This window comes from Schistocerca americana, chromosome 11 (assembly GCF_021461395.2).
Source record: "Schistocerca americana isolate TAMUIC-IGC-003095 chromosome 11, iqSchAmer2.1, whole genome shotgun sequence".
Taxonomy (NCBI): Eukaryota; Metazoa; Arthropoda; class Insecta; order Orthoptera; family Acrididae; genus Schistocerca; species Schistocerca americana.
The window spans coordinates 153,087,034-153,107,371 of NC_060129.1; the positions used below are offsets into that span (position 1 = coordinate 153,087,034).

Below are 20,338 nucleotides of genomic sequence, written 5' to 3' on the forward strand. Positions count from 1 at the left end.
GTTGTTTGTTGTTGTGGCCTTCAGTCCTGAGACTGGTTTGATGCAGCTCTCCATGCTACTTTATCCTGTGCAAGCTTCTTCATCTCTCAGTACTTACTGCAACCTACATCCTTCTGAATCTGCTTAGTGTATTCATCTCTTGGTCTCCCTCTACGATTTTTACCCTCCGCGCTGCCCTCCAATGCTAAATTTCTGATCCCTTGATGCCTCAAAACATGTCCTACCAACCGGTCCCTTCTTTTTGTCAAGTTGTGCCACAAACTCCTCTTCTCCCCAATTCTATTCAATACCTCCTCAATAGTTATGTGATCTACCCATCCAATCTTCAGCATTCTTCTGTAGCACCACAATTCGAAAGCTTCTATTTTCTTCTTGTCCAAACTATTTATCGTCCATGTTTCACTTCCATACATGGCCACACTCCACACAAATACTTTCAGAAACGACTTCCTGATACTTAAATCTATACTCGATGTTAGCAAATTTCTCTTCTTCAGAAATGCTTTCCTTGCCACTGCCGGTCTACATTTTATATCCTCTCTACTTCGACCATCATCAGTTATTTTGCTCCCCAAATAGCAAAACACCTTTACTACCTTAAGTGTCTCATTTCCTAATCTAATTCCCTCAGCATCAACCGATTTAATTTGACTACATTCCATTATCCTCGTTTTGCTTTTGTTGATGTTCATCTTATATCCTCCTTTCAAGACACTGTCCATTCCGTTCAACTGCTCTTCCACGTCCTTTGCTGTCTCTGACAGAATTACAATGTCATCGGCGAACCTCAAAGTTTTTATTTCTTCTCCATGAATTTTAATACCTACTCCGATTTTTTTTTTTTTTTGTCGCCTTTACTGCTTGCTCAATATACAGATTGAATAACATCGGGGAGAGGCTACAACCCTGTCTCACTCCCTTCCCATCTACTGCTTCCCTTTCATGCCCCTCGACTCCTATAACTGCCATCTGGTTTCTGTACAAATTGTAAATAGCCTTTCGCTCCCTGTATTTTACCCCTTCCACCTTCAGAATTTGAAAGAGAGTATTCCAGTCAACATTGTCAAAAGCTTTCTCTAAGTCTACAAATGCTAGAAACGTAGGTTTGCCCTTTCTTAATCTAGCTTCTAAGATGAGTCGTAGGGTCAGTATTGCTTCACGTGTTCCAACATTTCTGCGGAATCCAAACTGATCTTCCCCGATGTCGGCTTCTACCAGTTTTTCCATTTGTCTGTAAAGAATTCGCGTTAGTATTTTGCAGCTGTGACTTATTAAACTGATTGTTCGATAATTTTCACATCTGTCAACACCTGCTTTCTTTGGGATTGAAATTATTATATTCTTCTTTAAGTCTGAGAGTATTTCACCTGTCTCGTACATCTTGCTCACCAGATGGTAGAGTTTTGTCAGGACTGGCTCTCCCAAGGCCATCAGTAGTTCTACTGGAATGTTGTCTACTCCCAGGGCCTTAAATGTAATATAACTTTGAAACTGAAATAATTTTTTCATCTGGCACTCAGCCATTATTGATACTTAGGTAATTGTCATTGTCTGTTATTGATCATGATGATTTCAGAAGTTTTAAGTAGACGTAATTTATGAAATCCCTTCTCACAAGTTATTTAATAGTTAACAGGACCCAAGCAAGCTCCTTTATATTAAATTCATTCTTAGTAAGAATAAGCTTTAGCTGGTGCTGCTGGATGCTGCTGCGAATTACTGTAAACCACATGGGAAAAGGCAGTAATATGAGGAGGTCAAACCGGCACTCATACAAAACGCACCCAGTGTTATGCGGGGTAGATCCCGTTTACAAATAGCTGAGATTGCTTATCGAGTCCATTTTCACAGACGAACATAGGCAATATTTGTTGTAACTACACTACAATTGTTAAAAAACGGAAATGTTCGTATGGCATCATTGGCCGGGAGGCCCCAATCGGGGAAGTTCGGCCGCCAAGTGTAAGTCTTACTTCATTCGATGCCACATTGGACGACTTGCACGCCGGTGATGAGTATGGAATGATGATGAGGACAACACAACACCGAGTCCGCGAGCGGAGAAAATCTCCAAGCCGGCCGGGAATCGAACCCAGGCCCTCTTGCATGGTAGCCGAACACGTTACCATCCAGCTACCAAGCGGACAACCGTTGAAAATTTTTTTGCCACACTGAGATTGAACCTGGATCTCATGCCTACCAATAGCAGTTACCTCAACCATTACCGACTCTGCCTTTCATTGTCACTCATATTCACCTTTGATTTCTAAATATTAGCATCAGAGTTTCTCACTGGATTTCTGAAAACAGCAACACTGGTTGAGGACTGTGGCTTATCTCACTAAAAAAAAAGAGGCATATGAGAACCTAGTTCGGAAATCATGTGTGAAAACATCAGTCGCAATAAATGCTGGAATTATGTGTGAAGACGTACAGCGGTGGCGCAACAGTTAAAGCACTTGCTCGAGATTAGCAGGAAATCGTTCGTGTCCTGTTGTGGGTGTGGTTGAGTGCAGATGTTTGCACCAGTGTATGCCTCGACAGTTGCAAGCGACACCTTACAGATTATAGTTCTTCGCAGGTGTCTTGAGTAATGTGTTTCGTTCAGCATGGAGCAGCTCTTGCGTAATTCCATCCTAAAGGTCACTTTACTTTTTGGAAATAAAGGACCAACGGTAGAAAACATAGAGAGTTGTCTTTATGAAAGAAGTATTGCTATCTGATAGTGAATTAATAAATTTGCTAAATGACTTCATTGTCAATGCTCTTCACTATGATGTGAAACACGGTACAATTTTTATCTGGATAAGAAATACTTACACAGTTCTAGAACTCTCCTTCAAATTCTGAAGGTGGCAGGGGTAAAATACAGAGAGCGAAAGGCTATTTACAATTTGTACAGAAACCAGATGGCAGTTATAAGAGTCGAGGGGCATGAAAGAGAAGCAGCGGTTGGGAAGGGAGTGAGACAGGGTTGTAGCCTATCCCCAATGTTATTCAATCTGTATATTGAGCAAGTAATAAAGGAAACAAAAGAAGAATTCGAAGTAGGAATTAAAATCCATGGAGCAGAAATAAAAATTTTAAGGTTCGCCGATGACATTGTAATTGTCAGAGACAGCAACGGACTTGGAAGAGCAGTTGAACGGAATGGACAGTGTCTTGAAAGGAGGATATAAGATGAACATCAACAAAAGCAAAACGAGGATTATGGAATGTAGTCGAATTAAGTCGGGTGATGCTGAGAGAATTAGATTAAGAAATGAGACACTTAAAGTAGTCAAGGAGTTTTGCTATTTGGGAAGCAAAATAACTGACGATGATCGAAGTAGAGAGGATATAAAATGTAGACTGGCAATGGCAAGGAAAGCGTTTCTGAAGAAGAGAAATTTCTTAACACCGAGTATAGATTTAAATGTCAGGAAGTCGTTTTTGAAAGTATTTGTATGGAGTGTAGCCATGTATGGAAGTGAAACGTGGACGATAAATAGTTTAGACAAGAAGAGAATAGAAGCTTTCGAAATGTGGTGCTACAGAAGAATGCTGAAGATTAGATGGGTAGATCACATAACTAATGAGGAGGTATTGAATAGAATTGGGGAGAAGAGGAGTTTGTGGCACAACTTGACTAGAAGAAGGGATCGGTTGGTAGGACATGTTCTGAGGCATCAAGAGATCGCCAATTTAGTATTGGAGGGCAGCGTGGAGGGTAAAACTCGTATAGGGACACCAAGAGATGAATACACTAAGCAGATTCAGGAGGATGTAGGCTGCAGTAGGAACTGGGAGATGAAGAAGCTTGCACAGGGTTGAGTAGCATGGAGAGCTGCGTCAAACCAGTCTCAGGACTGAAGACCACAACAACAGTTCTAGAACTAACGACAGTGAGACTGTTCAACATGCATTTTAAAATTTATTAGAGCAGAATGCAAGAATTGCGTAATGAAGGGGTCTGTTAACTATTCAGTAGAAACATGGGAGCAAAAAAAAATATTTTAATGTTGGTAATGGGTTGTGAAACGTTTGAATGGACTTAAGAAAACACATTCCTTCCTATATATTGATACAATGATTTCATGGTTTCATTACCTGCAATCGTCAAATGTGCACGTTCATGACCTGTAGATGCACTGTAATTTAGAAGCTACATGCAACATCAGTAGATAACAGAAGTATACGTATCTTGAGGGACAATGTATTGTACCACTTTCAGATAAGTAAATACACCGCTAACCATGTACTCGGACGTCCAGTAAATATGTCTAATTATCACTGTACATCTTTTGGCCACTGGCTTTGTTAAGGAATGTCACTGAATACCTCCTGTTGTTCAATTGCTCCAGGATCAGTAATTTGATACGCAATCAGGAACGCTATATGTTGGCGTGCTCTGTGTATCGTATACTGGTGTGCAAGCGTCTGCAGGAAACAAGACTTCTACAGAGCGTAGCACGAAACAGTGTCCACTTACTGGATCGCGAACACTACTTTATGAAAGAACTTCCACCTTGATAGTACAAAATATAATGACCAAGTCGTCTACGCCGGATGTAGCAGTTTGGCACCACCACTGCTGGTGGCCCGTGTTGTGTTTTGAATGACACACGTCACTCGACGAAAGCAAAAAAATGGTTCAAATGGCTCTGAGCACTATGGGACTTAACATCTTAGATCATCAGTCCCCTAGAACTTAGAACTACTTAAACCTAATTGGGCGAGAATCGGGAATCTCGAAAACGTCGGTGTTGAGAATGCTACATCAACATCGATTGCACCCGTACCATATTTCTATGCACCAGGAGTTGCATGGCGACTACTTTGAACGTCATGTACAGTTCTGCTACTGGGCACAAGAGAAATTATGGGACGATGACAGACTTTTTGCACGCGTTCTATATAGCGATGAAGCGTCATTCACCAACACAAACCGGCATTATGTGCACTATTGGGCAACGGAAAATCCAAGATGGCTTCGACAAGTGGAACATCAGCCACCTTCGCGGGTTACGGATGGTGCGGCATTATGGGAGGAAGGATAATTGGCCCCCATTTTATCGATGGCAGTCTAAACGGTGCAATGTATGCTCATTTACTACGTAATGGCTGGCTCTGAGCACTATGGGACTTAACTTCTGAGGTCATCAGTCCCCTAGAACTTAGAACTACTTAAACCTAACTAACCTAAGGACATCATACACATCCATGCCCGAGGCAGGATTCGAACCTGCGAGCGTAACAGTCGCGTGGTTCCAGACTGTAGCGCCTAGAACCGCTCGGCCACCCCGGCCGGCTGCTACGTAATGTTCTACCGATGTTACTACAAGATGTTTCACTGCATGGCAGAATGGCGAGTTACTTCCAACATGGTGGATGTCCGGCACATAGCTCGCGTGCGGTTGAAGCGGTATTGAACAGCATATTTCATGGCAGGTGGATTGGTCGTCGAAGCACCGTACCGTGGCCCGCACGTTCACCGGATCTGACGTCCTCGGATTTCTTTCTGTGGGGAAAGTTGAAGGATATTTGCTATTGTGATCCACCGACAACGCCTGACAACATGTGTCAGCACATTGTCAATGCATGTGCGAACATTACGGAAGGCGAACTACTCGCTTTTGAGAGGAATGTCGTTACACGTATTGCCAAATGCATTGAGGTTGACGAACATCATTTTGACCATTTATTGCATTAGTGTGGTATTTACAGGTAATCACGCTGTAACAGCATGCGTTCTCAGAAATGATAAATTCACAAAGGTACATCTATCACATTGGAACAACCGAAATAAAATGTTCAAACGCACCTACGTTCTGTATTTTAATTTAAAAAACCTACTTGTTAGCAAGTGTTCGTCTAAAATTGTGAGCCATATTTTTGTGACTATTATAGCGCCATCTATAACAAAGCGAAAAATGTGATCCAACTAAAACATTCATATTTCTTTACGTACTACACGAACATGTAATGAAAAATGGGGGTTCCTATTTAAAAAAACGCAGTTCGTATCCGTTTGACCTATGGTAGCGCCATCTGGCGGGCCAACCATAGCGCCATCTGGTTTCCCCGTTCAAGCTAGACAAGTTTCGTTCTTTGTAGTTTTTTCGTTTTACGCTTATTTCGTGAGATATTTGGCTCGGTCACGATCAATGGACCACCCTGTATATGATATTATTATATATCAGTGCAGTGTTTTGAACTGAATGATTGTTGTCGACGAAGTTCGTATGTGTGCAGTTTTTAAGCAAAACTGTAGAGAAAACGATAAGAGAAAGTGAATTTCTAATGCTTTTAAAGATTCAGTTACAGGAATTGAGAATGTCTCGATATTCATCCATGTGTTTATTTGTCGCCGAATCCATAAATCGCCATTATGTACACTACCATGAATGGGAGAACTGCTGGTCACCAAACTGGTTTGTACGCCTTCTCCTGCCATAATTCCTCAGAGTGAAGGGTGAAGCTGTCCTTAGTCCACACTTCTTGCACACCCCCAAAGTTTGGCGTCCCTGGCAGTCCTAGCAAACACACATAAGAGTACAAGAATCGCCTCCCACTGTAGATGACGTATGTGGCTGTTCAGCTACAGATTTAAAGCACAGAGTTCCCCTCCTCTTAATAGCAGGTTACACCGAGCCACAGAAGCACCTATGCGAATGTCCAAGCATGCTGAACCTAGGCTTCCCGTATGTCAACCATCCAGATAGTGTAGGACTGGAGCAGGGGTTCTTTCATTCGAATCAGTTGCGAAATTTGTGCCACAGTATGGGTAATGACGAATTCAATCGTACTGAACTGCATACGGTGATGCGCTTATCCAATACCTTATTAGATCTGACGCCAAGTGGCATCTAGTATTAATATTTACCATTTAAATGATTAAGAAAACAATCTGACAATGCTGAAGACTTCTCCCCTTCTGCTATTTATATAAAACATAATTTCTCGGTCTATTACTGTCATCCAGATTGTGAACATGCATAGATTATGAGCGTTATATTTCACTTACGGAAATAAAGTAAAATTTTATTCTGAATAGTACAACAATCTTAACTGCGGAAACATGGAGATATAAATTGCGTTGTCTTTTTTTTTTTTAAATATTACGGTGCTAGAGGAGTTCCATCTAATTCTGTTATCTTGACTGTGAGCTCAGACTGTTTCTCATGTAGGATTAATCATTAAATGGTGTCTTCGTCATTTTGGTTTGAAGTAATGAATGATATGCAATTCCACCCCCCCCCCCCCCCCCCATGAACCATGGACCTGGCCGTCAGTGGGGAGGCTTGCGTGCCTCAGCGATACAGATAGCCGTACCGTAGGTGCAACCACAACGGAGGGGTATCTGTTGAGAGGCCAGACAAACATGTGGTTCCTGAAGAGGGGCAGCAGCCTTTTCAGTAGTTGCAGGGGCAACAGTCTGGATGATTGACTGATCTGGCCTAGTAACATTAACCAAAACGGCCTTGCTGTGCTGGTACTGCAAACGGCTGAAAGCAAGGGGAAACTACAGCCGTAATTTTTCCAGAGGGCATGCAGCTTTACTGTATGATTAAATGATGATGGCGTCCTCTTGGGTAAAATATTCCGGAGGTAAAATAGTCCCCCATTCGGATCTCCGGGCGGGGACTACTCAAGAGGACGTCGTTATCAGGAGAAAGAAAACTGGCGTTCTACGGATCGGAGCGTGGAGTGTCAGATCCCTTAATCGGGCAGGTAGGTTAGAAAATTTAAAAAGGGAAATGGATAGGTTAAAGTTAGACATAGTGGGAATTAGTGAAGTTCGGTGGCAGGAGGAACAAGACTTTTGGTCAGGTGATTACAGGGTTATAAATACAAAATCAAATAGGGGTAATGCAGGAGTAGGTTTAATAATGAATAAAAAAATAGGAGTGCGGGTTAGCTACTACAAACAGCATATTGAACGCATTATTGTGGCCAAGATAGACACAAAGCCCATGCCTACTACACTAGTACAAGTTTATATGGCAACTAGCTCTGCAGATGATGAAGAAATTGATGAAATGTATGACGAGATAAAAGAAATTATTCAGGTAGTGAAGGGAGACGAAAATTTAATAGACATGGGTGACTGGAATTCGTCAGTAGGAAAAGGGAGAGAAGGAAACGTAGTAGGTGCATATGGATTGGGGGTAAGAAATGAAAGAGGAAGCCGCCTGGTAGAATTTTGCACAGAGCATAACCTAATCATAGCTAACACTTGGTTCAAGAATCATAAAAGAAGGTTGTATACCTGGAAGAATCCTGGAGATATTAAAAGGTATCAGATAGATTATATAATGGTAAGACAGAGGTTTAGGAACCAGGTTTTTAATTGTAAGACATTTCCAGGGGCAGATGTGGATTCTGACCACAATCTATTGGTTATGAACTGCAGATTGAAACTGAAGAAACTGCAAAAAGGTGGGAATTTAAGGAGATGGGACCTCGATAAACTGAAAGAACCAGAGGTTGTAGAGAGTTTCAGGGAGACCATAAGGAAACAATTGACAGGAATGGGGGAAAGAAATACATTAGAAGAAGAATGGGTAGCTCTGAGGGATGAAGTAGTGAAGGCAGCAGACGATCAAGTAGCTATAAAAACGAGGGCTAATAGAAATCCTTAGGTAACAGAAGAAATATTGAATTTAATTGATGAAAGGAGAAAATATAAAAATGCGGTAAATGAGGCAGACAAAAAGGAATACAAATGTCTCAAAAATGAGATCGGCAGGAAGTGCAAAATGGCTAAGCAGGGATGGCTAGAGGACTAATGTAAGGATGTAGAGGCTTGTCTCACTAGGGGTAAGATAGATACTGCCTACAGGGAAATTAAAGAGACCTTTGGAGAGAAGAGAACCACTTGTATGAATATCAAGAGCTCGGATGGCAACCCAGTTCTAAGCAAAGAAGGGAAGGCAGAAAGGTGGAACGAGTATGTAGAGGGTCTATACGAGGGCGATGCACTTGAGGACAATATTATGGAAATGGAAGAGGATGTAGATGAAGACGAAATGGGAGACAAGATACTGCCAGAAGAGTTTGACAGAGCACTGAAACACCTGAGTCGAAACAAGGCCCCGGGAGTAGACAACATTCCATTGGAACTGCTGACGGCCTTGCGAGAGCCAGTCCTGACAAAACTCTACCATCTGGTGAGCAAGATGTATGAGACAGGCGAAATACCCTCAGACTTCAAGAAGAATATAATAATTCCAATCACAAAGAAAGCAGGTGTTGACAGATGTGAAAATTACCGAACTATCAGTTTAATAAGTCACACCTGCAAAATACTAACGCGAATTCTTTACAGACGAATGGAAAAACTGGTAGAAGCCGACCTCGGGGAAGATCAGTTTGGATTCCGTAGAAACACTGGAACACGTGAGGCAATACTGACCTTACGACTTATCTTAGAAGAAAGATTAAGGAAAGGCAAACCTACGTTTCTAGCATTTGTAGACTTAGAGAAAGCTTTTGACAATGTTAACTGGAATACTCTCTTTCAAATTCTGAAGGTGGCAGGGGTAAAATACAGGGAGCGAAAGGCTATTTACAATTTGTACAGAAACCAGATGGCAGTTATAAGAGTCGAGGGACATGAAAGGGAAGCAGTGGTTGGGAAAGGAGTGAGACAGGGTTGAAGCCTCTCCCTGATGTTATTCAATCTGTATATTGAGCAAGCAGTAAAGGAAACAAAAGAAAAATTCGGAGTAGGTACTAAAATTCATGGAGAAGAAGTAAAAACTTTGAGGTTCGCCGATGACATTGTAATTCTGTCAGAGACAGCAAAGGACTTGGAAGAGCAGTTGAACGGAATGGACAGTGTCTTGAAAGGAGGATATAAGATGAATATCAACAAAAGCAAAACAAGGATAATGGAATGTAGTCGAATTAAGTCTGGTGATGCTGAGGGAATTAGATTAGGAAATGAGGCACTTACAGTAGTAAAGGAGTTTTGCTATTTGGGGAGTAAAATAACTGATGATGGTCGAAGTAGAGAGGATATAAAATGTAGACTGGCAATGTCAAGGAAATCGTTTCTGAAGAAGAGAAAGTTGTTAACATCGAGTACAGATTTAAGTATCAGGAAGTCGTTTCTGAAAGTATTTGTATGGAGTGTAGCCATGTATGGAAGTGAAACATGGACGTTAACTAGTTTGGACAAGAAGAGAATAGAAGCTTTCGAAATGTGGTGCTACAGAAGAATGCTGAAGATAAGGTGGGTAGATCACGTAACTAATGAGAAGGTATTGAATAGGATTGGGGAGAAGAGAAGTTTGTGGCACAACTTGACCAGAAGAAGGGATCGGTTGGTAGGACATGTTTTGAGGCATCAAGGGATCACAAATTTAGCATTGGAGGGCAGCGGGGAGTGTAAAAATCGTAGAGGGAGACCAAGAGATGAATACACTAAGCAGATTCAGAACGATGTAGGTTGCAGTAGGTACTGGGAGATGAAGAAGCCTGCACAGGATAGAGTAGAATGGAGAGCTGCATCAAACCAGTCTCAGGACTGAAGACCACAACAACAACATGCAATTCCAAGTATTGATACTTTATTTTAGCAGTATAGCAGTACCCCCAAAACACCACGCCAAAGTTCATGTTTTGAAATTACATGATAGTAACCATGGCCTACAGAGAAGATGTTCAGACAGGATATTGAGACAACTGCAGACGATATGATATAAGCTGTGATTCTATAGGGAAGAATGAAGTGCAGTTTGGTAGAACTTACCTTGGCACTTCATTCATTGTAGCCTTCGATGTGTAACTTCCTGCAAACTACTACTTCACAGTCAGTGTGTCTGTTTTAGTAATGCATCGTAGCAAGAGCTTGTCGTTTTAAGGTGGAAAACATTACATGCTGATGGGAAAACTAGATGATAATTAAAGTGCTGGTTCAAGATAATGCAAAGTATAAATGAGAACATGTAGACTACATGTGTTTTGGTGTCACTAACCCAAAGCAGTTTGGAACTGATTACCATTACAACAGTAATGGTGACTAAAACAAATATCGATGTCTGTATGTGAGTCACTTGGGTTGCTCCATACCTGGCCAACTCTTAAGTTATGGACTTGGCTTACACTTGTATGACCACTTGTATGACTTGGGTGTATTAAAACAAAGTATTACCATTGTTAGCATTCCATGTGAAACTGCAGGTCTTTGTGAACCAATGCACACTCCATAGGCAGATAATGGCGGTCTAGCTCCATTAGCATGACTCTTAGGAAAGCACTAAAAGGAACGGAAACCATTTCAGTTTGTTGGCTGCTCGTATAATCATTAAAAGTTGGTTATGAGATGAGATGTTTTTTCGATAGTGTTGGATGAAGACTTTGATGAGATGAGTCTGCTATACTGACTTACAGAATGTTCTATGAATTAGAAGGAAAAAGTCTAGATTTCTAATTTGTCACTATATTCAAAACTATTCAGTGTCACTTCTAATACAGTTTTCTCCATTTCGTATGTGTTGAAAATTATACATGACTGTGCTTAAACTGACACACAATATTTTTTTAGCGCAACGCAATCTGACTTTCAAAAATCCCAGACTGCACACAGCACAGCCAGTGATTTTCATACAAAGTGCTACGTGGCGTTACCAATATAAAAACCTAAACAGCCTACTTACATAGCCCCCATGCTCCCCACAAACAATTTTACAAATTGTTTTAGGCAGTGGCCAATGCTGACCCTTAACATGCAAACAGGTAATGGGCCACAACAGAGCAAACCCACAGCAGAGTCAGTCGAAGTTCTGAAGAATATTGGTAGGTAGGTCATCACAGAGCAGACCCACTGTAGTCCTGTTAGAGATTATGGTATTGGTGGGCCACCAGAGGTGCAGACCCACTGCATACCTTGTAGAAATAATGGTCCTGGTGGGTCATGAAAGGTGTAGACCCACTGTAGTCTTTGTAGAGATGGCCAGCAGCATCTGTTGCAACTGTGCAGGTGCACAATCACCATCGAAGAGTCTTGCAGACAATATAGCAAGTCCATAAACCACCACTTGTGCACTCACAAAGTTTTTGGAATTGCCCTTAGAACTGGCAATGCTGTTAATCAGTCCCTTGCTGAATTATCAACACATGTGTGAACACTATCAGTCCCTACTTCTCACATATTGTCCATGTACTATGACCAACAGAAACGTGTGCAGTGAAATGTAACTTCCAAGTTACTTAATTTGACGAACTGGTGTCAATTACAATTTTATAACATAAGAATACAATAACAAAGGTACAAAATACATCATTAAAGAACATAACAGCACAGATAACATTTGTAATAGTACAGGCTTTATAAAAGAATAGGAATAGACATATATATCAGTGTTATAGGAATTGTGACATAAGTAAATAAATAAAATAATGAGAATAGTTTTTGAAACATTGATTTCACACATGAGAATTGAAACAGAACAGAATTAATAATGTTTAAACATCTTTACAAAGAAAATGACATATTATTAATGCAAATTATATTTGAGGATAACAGTATTCCTCATCATAGTGAATGTAGCTTGTTGTTGTTGTTGTTGTTGTGGTCTTCAGTCCTGAGACTGGTTTGATGCAGCTCTCCATGCTACTCTATCCTGTGCAAGCTTTTTCATCTCCCAGTACCTACTGCAACCTACATCCTTCTGAATCTGCTTAGTGTATTCATCTCTTGGTCTCCCTCTACGATTTTTACCCTCCACGCTGCCCTCCAATACTAAATTGGTGATCCCTTGATGCCTCAGAACATGTCCTACCAACCGATCCCTTCTTCTGGTCAAGTTGTGCCACAAACTTCTCTTCTCCCCAATCCTATTCAATACTTCCTCATTAGTTATGTGATCTACCCATCTAATCTTCAGCATTCTTCTGTAGCACCACATTTCGAAAGCTTCTATTCTCTTCTTGCCCAAACTATTTATCGTCCACGTTTCACTTCCATACATGGCTACACTTCATACAAATACTTTCAGAAACGACTTCCTGACACTTAAATCTATACTCGATGTTAACAAATTTTTCTTCTTCAGAAACACTTTCCTTGCCATTGCCAGTCTACATTTTATATCCTCTCTACTTCGACCATCATCAGTTATTTTGCTACCCAAATAGCAAAACTCCTTTACTACTTTAAGTGCCTCATTTCCTAATCTAATTCCCTCAGCATCACCAGACTTAATTCGACTACATTCCATTATCCTTGTTTTGCTTTTGTTGATGTTCATCTTATATCCTCCTTTCAAGACACTGTCCATTCCATTCAACTGCTTTTCCAAGTCCTTTGCTGTCTCTGACAGAATTACAATCTCATCGGCGAACCTCAAAGTTTTTATTTCTTCTCCATGAATTTTAATACCTACTCCGAATTTTTCTTTTGTTTCCTTTACTGCTTGCTCAATATACAGATTGAACAACATCGGGGAGAGGCTACAACCCTGTCTTACTCCCTTCCCAACCACTGCTTCCCTTTCATGTCTCTCGACTCTTATAACTGCCATCTGGTTTCTGTACAAATTGTAAATAGCTTTTCGCTCCCTGTATTTTACCCCTGCCACCTTTAGAATTTGAAAGAGAGTATTCCAGTCAACATTGTCAAAAGCTTTCTCTAAGTCTACAAATGCTAGAAACGTAGGTTTGCCTTTCCTTAATCTTTCTTCTAAGATAAGTCGTAAGGTCAGTATTGCCTCACGTGTTCCAGTGTTTCTACGGAATCCAAACTGATCTTCCCCGAGGTTGGCTTCTACTAGTTTTTCCATTCGTCTGTAAAGAATTCGTGTTAGTATTTTGCAGCTGTGACTTATTAAGCTGATAGTTCGGTAATTTTCACATCTGTCAACACCTGCTTTCTTTGTGATTGGAATTATTATATTCTTCTTGAAGTCTGAGGGTATTTCGCCTGTTTCATACATCTTGCTCACCAGATGGTAGAGTTTTGTCAGGACTGGCTCTCCCACGGCCGTCAGTAGTTCCAATGGAATATTGTCTACTCCGGTGGCCTTGTTTCGACTCAGGTCTTTCAGTGCTCTGTCAAACTCTTCATGCAGTATCATATCTCCCATTTCATCTTCATCTACATCCTCTTCCATTTCCATAATATTGTCCTCAAGTACATCGCCCTTGTATAGACCCTCTATATACTCCTTCCACCTTTCTGCTTTCCCTTCTTTGCTTAGAACTGGGTTTCCCCATCTGAGCTCTTGATATTCATACAAGTCGTTCTCTTATCTCCAAAGGTCTCTTTAATTTTCCTGTAGGCGGTATCTATCTTACCCCTAGTGAGATAGGCCTCTACATCCTTACATTTGTCCTCTAGCCATCCCTGCTTAGCCATTTTGCACTTCCTGACGATCTCATTTTTGAGACGTTTGTATTCCTTTTTGCCTGTTTCACTTACTGCTTAGTACTAGAAAAATTCTACAACATAAATCGTATTAGCTAAACACATAAAGACAGGAAAAACACAGATACACAAGAGTACACAAACACATAGCAGAATAACACAGGAGGAAAGGACAGGGATTGTTTTCAGTGTAACATTTGGCACTGCAGTCCAACCCAAAACTTCATTCCATAGATTTTTCGTCTTATTTCAACATTTGTTTCCACCAAAAAAATCCTCTCCAAGCATGCTTTCTGTATTTATATGTTCACATATTTCTTACCTCATTATTTATTTTCCATTATCTTACCTCATCATTTATTTCCAAGAAAATCCTACCTAAACCTGTTGTCCCTAAACCCTACTTTTTTTATTCATATCCTCTTTCAAAATACTTTTTTGGCCAAACCATTTTCTTACAGCTTCTCAATGCATTTCTTCCAATTCATCACAACTCGTTCTCTTATATAGCCTACCCCATCTAAAGCTAACTTACATCTACTGAGCTCAGATGCATAAACTAAGGGACGAGGCAATGCAGCAGCACAAAACAATTAACACAAACAGCAATGACAAAAAATGCAAATTGGCAAAGCAAGCAGCAAAAAATATAAATTAGCAAAGCAATTGCAATATTACAACTAATATAAGGTAATATGCAGCAAACAAGAAAAATAAATCAGTAGTAAAACTGGCTGAACAGAGTAATATAAAGTGAAATTTAGTAGCACTATGCCTGGCAAACAGCAGCAGCAAATGCAATAATTAATATCTAAACATGACAAAGCTCAAGCAGAAAGAATATTGCAGTAAAGATGGCCATGTCTTATACCTATGTCACATCTTAACACTAGAGTGATGCATCACGTTGACTTACTCTAGCAGACAAGTTACCAACCTGTAAAAAAATTATTTTTGCAATTCCTGTGAAGGGAACTGTCTATTTGTGCTGTCTTTTCTACGAAAGTACATCTTAAAATTATTCTTTACTGGGTCTGTAGACAGAAAATAGTGATTATTAGTACATCTATTAAATTTTATTTTAACCAATGCTGCAGCAGCTAGAAACTTGATATTAAACAAAATGAGCAAATATACTTACTTACTTACTTACTTACTTATCGCGAATGGACCCAGAAGGATCACGCAAAGCTTTCTGACGTCGTTTCTTCCATACTTCTTTCATTCATTCTCCATGTTTTCTTTTTCTTTCTTCTGTCCATTTTGTTCCTGGTCTCTTTAGTGCTTCCTTCGCCGACAATACAATCCACTTTTCCACCTTATTTCTAAAAGTTTTTCTATCTTTGACATCTTTAAGTTCAATATTTGCTTTTTGTAAATCTAATTTTACTTGGCTAATCCATGGTGTTGTTGATTTGACTTTTTCTATGTAAGTGAGAATTCTGTTGGTGAGTCGTGTGGGGGGAAGTCTAGTGACATGTCCATAAAATTTTAATCTTCGCCTTCTTATGTCTGCTGCCAGGTTTGATATAGTTTCTGTGGTTCTTCTTGATTGTATCCGGTATCCTTCTTCTGTTAATTTTGGACCTAAAATCTTTCTCATAATTTTGCGTTCTTCTTTTAGTATTTTTTCTAAATCACATTTTGTGTGGAGTGTGAGCGTTTCACTAGCATATAGTGCTGCTGGCTTAATTACTGCGCAGTAGTGTCTGATTTTTGTGTTCGAGGAGATGCATTTTTTATTGTATATTTCATGTGTCATACCATATGCTCTCTTCATTTTCTGTTGTCTGATCTTCTGTACAACTTTCTCTCCTCCGGTTGGCTCCAAAATTTCACCTAGGTATTTAAAATGTTTTACTCTATTTATTTTTCCATATTTTGTGTTCAAACTGTGTATATGGAATTTCGTACAGAAAAATTCTGTCTTTTGAAACGAAATTTGTAAACCTACTTTATCCGCGCATTCCTTAAGGATCTCTATTTGTTTGGTGGCGATTTCTTCATCACCTGCAAGTATGGCCAAGTCGTCCGCGAATGCTAAACAAGATATCTCCATGTTGTCTTTGGTTCTACCAAGATGGATTGGTTTCCAGTAGGATTGATTTTTTAATTCTTTTTCCCATTCCTTAATGACTTTATCCAGGACTATATTAAACAGAAGTGGAGATAGCCCGTCACCTTGACGTACTCCAGTTTTTATGAGAAAAGGTTCAGAGATTTCTCCCCTGAATTTAACTTTAGATACAGTGTCTGTCAGTGATTCTTTGATAAGCCTTAGTGTTTTGGAGTCAAGTCCAAGTTCCTCCAAAATGTTAAACAAAGATTGCCGGTCAATTGAGTCATAGGCTTTCTTAAAATCTACAAATGTACAAATTATGGGGGCATTTCTAATTGCTTTGTGTTTTAATATTGTCTTTAAATTAAATATTTGTTCTATGCATGAGCGACTGGGGCGGAAACCTGCTTGATAATCACCAATTTGGCGTTCCAGCTGCTCTTGTGTTCTTTTCAGCAGGCATGTTGAGAGAATTTTGTAGCTGACTTGTAAAAGTGAGATTCCCCTGTAGTTATTGACATTTGTTCTGTCTCCTTTTTTATGTAACGGGTGAATAAGGGCACATTTCCAATCCTCTGGTAATTTTTCTGTTTCCCATATTTTTGTTATTATTTTTGTGAGCTCTTGCAACGTCTTTGGTCCTAGGTTTTCTAATAGCTCTGCAACAATGCCATCTTCGCCAGATGTTCTATTATTTTTTAAGTTTTTAATGTGACATTTGATTTCTTCCTGTGTTGGTGGTAATGAATCCGGTTGAGCGTTGGCACTGATTTCTTTGGGAAACCTTAAACTAGGTTCTGGGCAAATTAGTAGGTTAGAAAAATATTGAGCCAATACTTGACAGTTTTCCTGGTTAGTTCGGGCTAATTTACCATCTGGATTTCTGAAACATAAATTTTGAGGGATATATCCTCGTATTTTATCTGCAAAAGTTCTGTAGAAGTCTCTTGTATTATAGTTTTGGAAATTTTCTTCTATGGCATCCAGTTGTGCCTTTGTGTACTTCCTTTTTGCTTGCCTAATAGATTTTGAAACCTGTTTTCTAACCTCGTTAAATAAATGTAGACTTTCTTGTGATTTTTTACTGTTATATTCTTAAAATGCCTTTTTTCTCCTTTCCAATGCATTTTCACAGTCTGAATCCCACCAAGGGTGTTTGAATATCTTTTTCAATGGAATAGTTTCCTTAGCTATTCGCGTGATTTTAGAATGAAATTCTTCCCATGAGCAAATATATATATAAAGCAACATATGAAACTCGTTCACTAGGCAAATGACGTCTCCAAAAGCAATAAAATTCTCTCAGCTATAAAGACAATAGATGTAAAATGTTTCTCATCATTTCATTAGGCATTTTTGTGAATATCATAAATTAAGAGCTCCACAGTATAATCATATGTGTTCAAGTTTGAGCGTGTCGTATTTGTGATGCTTTCTACAAAGAAATGTCAATAGTGAGGATAATGGCCTCTTTTTTTTTCTCCACCTGTGCCTCTGAAAGGCACACACTAATGGCTTTTCTCCAGGCGACTGTCGCGCAGCTGGGTGCCCACGACGCATTACGTGAAGGTGGTCACTTAACTTTCTTACCGAAATATTTACGACAACAGTGTGCACTACAGTGACAGACTCATATCAAAATTTCACAGGTCGAGAATTTGCGTTGCAAATGTGTAGAAACAAAATCCTATGAATATAACAGTGTGCAAAGAATTTTCGCCTGCATTGTGATACATTCACGCATTTACACACATTTCATAACTCTTAAAGTACGATTCTCAGCTTATTGATCATAAAAATATCTCAACAGCATAATACACATTGTCATCATAATAATAACATCATAAAAACTCAGTCAAATCTCAAAAATGTCGTAGCTTTCTGCAATAATTTCAAAACCTAAAACAATTCTCTACTCATTTCAGTAGTGTCATCTACCTCAATCGTACTTTAAAAATCGTGATCCTATACCAAATATATCATTCAAAGCTCTCATAGTATCACAATGGTTCCGAAAAAATATGAACAGTTCACACAGTGCAGACAAAATACAATTTCATAAGTGTGAAGTTATCCAACTGTGTAATTGTGTGAACATGTGTCACTGATGTAGTAAAAAAGCATGTTTGTCTCTCTCAGTTAAATGATCAGGTAGCTGTGTAATTATGTGTTAGAGAAATATGGTACTGATGTGTAAAGTTGTACAAGCAAATACCATATTAGCTAGGGCTTCTTGTACTTGCCAAACACATGGTACACAAAGTAAGCGTGTACCTCCCTGAGGATTATGAAACGTCCCCTTATAAAAATTATACATGACTGTGCTTAAACTGACACACAATATTTTTTTAGTGCAACGCAATCTGACTTTGAAAAATCCCTACAAAAGAATGGCCCTGACTGACATTAACCTATACCTTTTACAAATCACTTACCTCACAAAAATCTTCGTTACTCAAACTACTGCAATACAGCGAGCGCCACTGCTGCCAGCTAAATAAAAGATTCAAACTACTCAAGGCACTAACTACTGATAGGCATAGTTAGCAAATGAAACATTTTGATAGAGAACAAACAATGTATTTACCTTAATAGTGTTCAAAAGTCATTATATATATATATATATATATATATATATATATATATATATATATATATATATATATATCAGTCCATGATATCCAATATTACAAATTTACTGTCTCTGATGGACACACATCCAGATCGTCCGCTCTCAAGATTCCGCCATCTTTCTCTCCACATCCATCACTGCTGGCGGCTCACCTCCAACTGCGCAACACTACGCGCTGTTAACACCCAACTGCCCAACACTACAATAGCGAATATTACAACAATGCCACCCAGCCACAGACTGCACACAGCACAGCCAGTGATTTTCATATGGAGCGCTACGTGGCGTTACCAACATAAAAACCTAAACAGCCTACTTACAGTGTGATTACAGTAAAGTGGAAGAATCTCGATGTTTTGTGCAGGACACTTTCTAGAAAGGAGAGAGATAGCAGGCTGATCCAGGCAGCTAAGCAGGGAGCAGTGGGGGAGATGCAGGCACTGCTCGCAGCAGGGGCAGACGTGGGGGCTAGGGGCTCGGAGGGGACGACTGCTCTGCACTGGGCAGCAGTGGAGGGACGCGTCGAGGCGGTGAGATGTCTGCTGGAGGGTGGAGCAGAAGTGGACGCCAGGAGCAATGTGCAGAACACGCCTCTGCACTCAGCTGCAAGGTTTGGCCATGCAGCTGTGGTTCGGCTGCTGGTCGCGGCCTCAGCTGACCCCAACGCCAGCAATGTGGATGGGTGGACGCCGCTACACAGGGCCGCTGCCTATGGGCACACAGAGGTTGTGGCTGTGCTGCTGGAGGCAGGAGCTGATAGGGGAGCGAGAGATGACAGTGGTGCCACCCCCCGTCATCTCGCCAGGCAGAACAACAATCAGCAGCTGGTAGTGTTGCTGACGTGAAGCTTTCTGTACTATGAACATCTGGAATAAAACAATTATAGCTTCACTAAACGGCTTTTCGTTATTTTTATAATAAAGAATACAAAAAAGTAATCCTACCAACATTCATTTATACCCATTATTAAATACATAATAGATGATGTAACTACGCCAGTCACACCACAACGAGATTATCACTGAACAATATAAGTAATGTTTCTTTTAAGGAAAGGGTCTGAGCTTAATTTATCCAGATAATTTTGCAAAAAAGCAATCAACTACTGAAAAACATTCCATTTATTACCAATAAACACCAGTTCTCTGTCTTGACCTTAAATTTCTCCCAGCACATAAAATGTTCAAGCAACTTTTTTGAATGCAGCTGGGCAAGATGCTGAATAGCCTCTGATGATTCGCTAAGTGAACACCCAATTTTCAAGGTAAAAACGCAAAATATCAATGATTGTTAA

General features: G+C 39.9%; 1 protein-coding gene across 1 annotated transcript in view; it reads left to right on the top strand.

The window, feature by feature from the left end:
- LOC124553413 (ankyrin-3-like) overlaps positions 1–19,935 on the top strand; it is a 132,654-nt gene extending 112,719 nt beyond the window's left edge. Inside the window, exon 11 of the mRNA XM_047127277.1 lies at positions 19,409–19,935. Within this exon, the coding sequence (XP_046983233.1) occupies positions 19,409–19,889 (481 nt within the window). The 3' untranslated portion in view covers positions 19,890–19,935. The remainder of the gene's footprint in view (positions 1–19,408) is intronic.
- Positions 19,936–20,338: the final 403 nt, after the last annotated feature.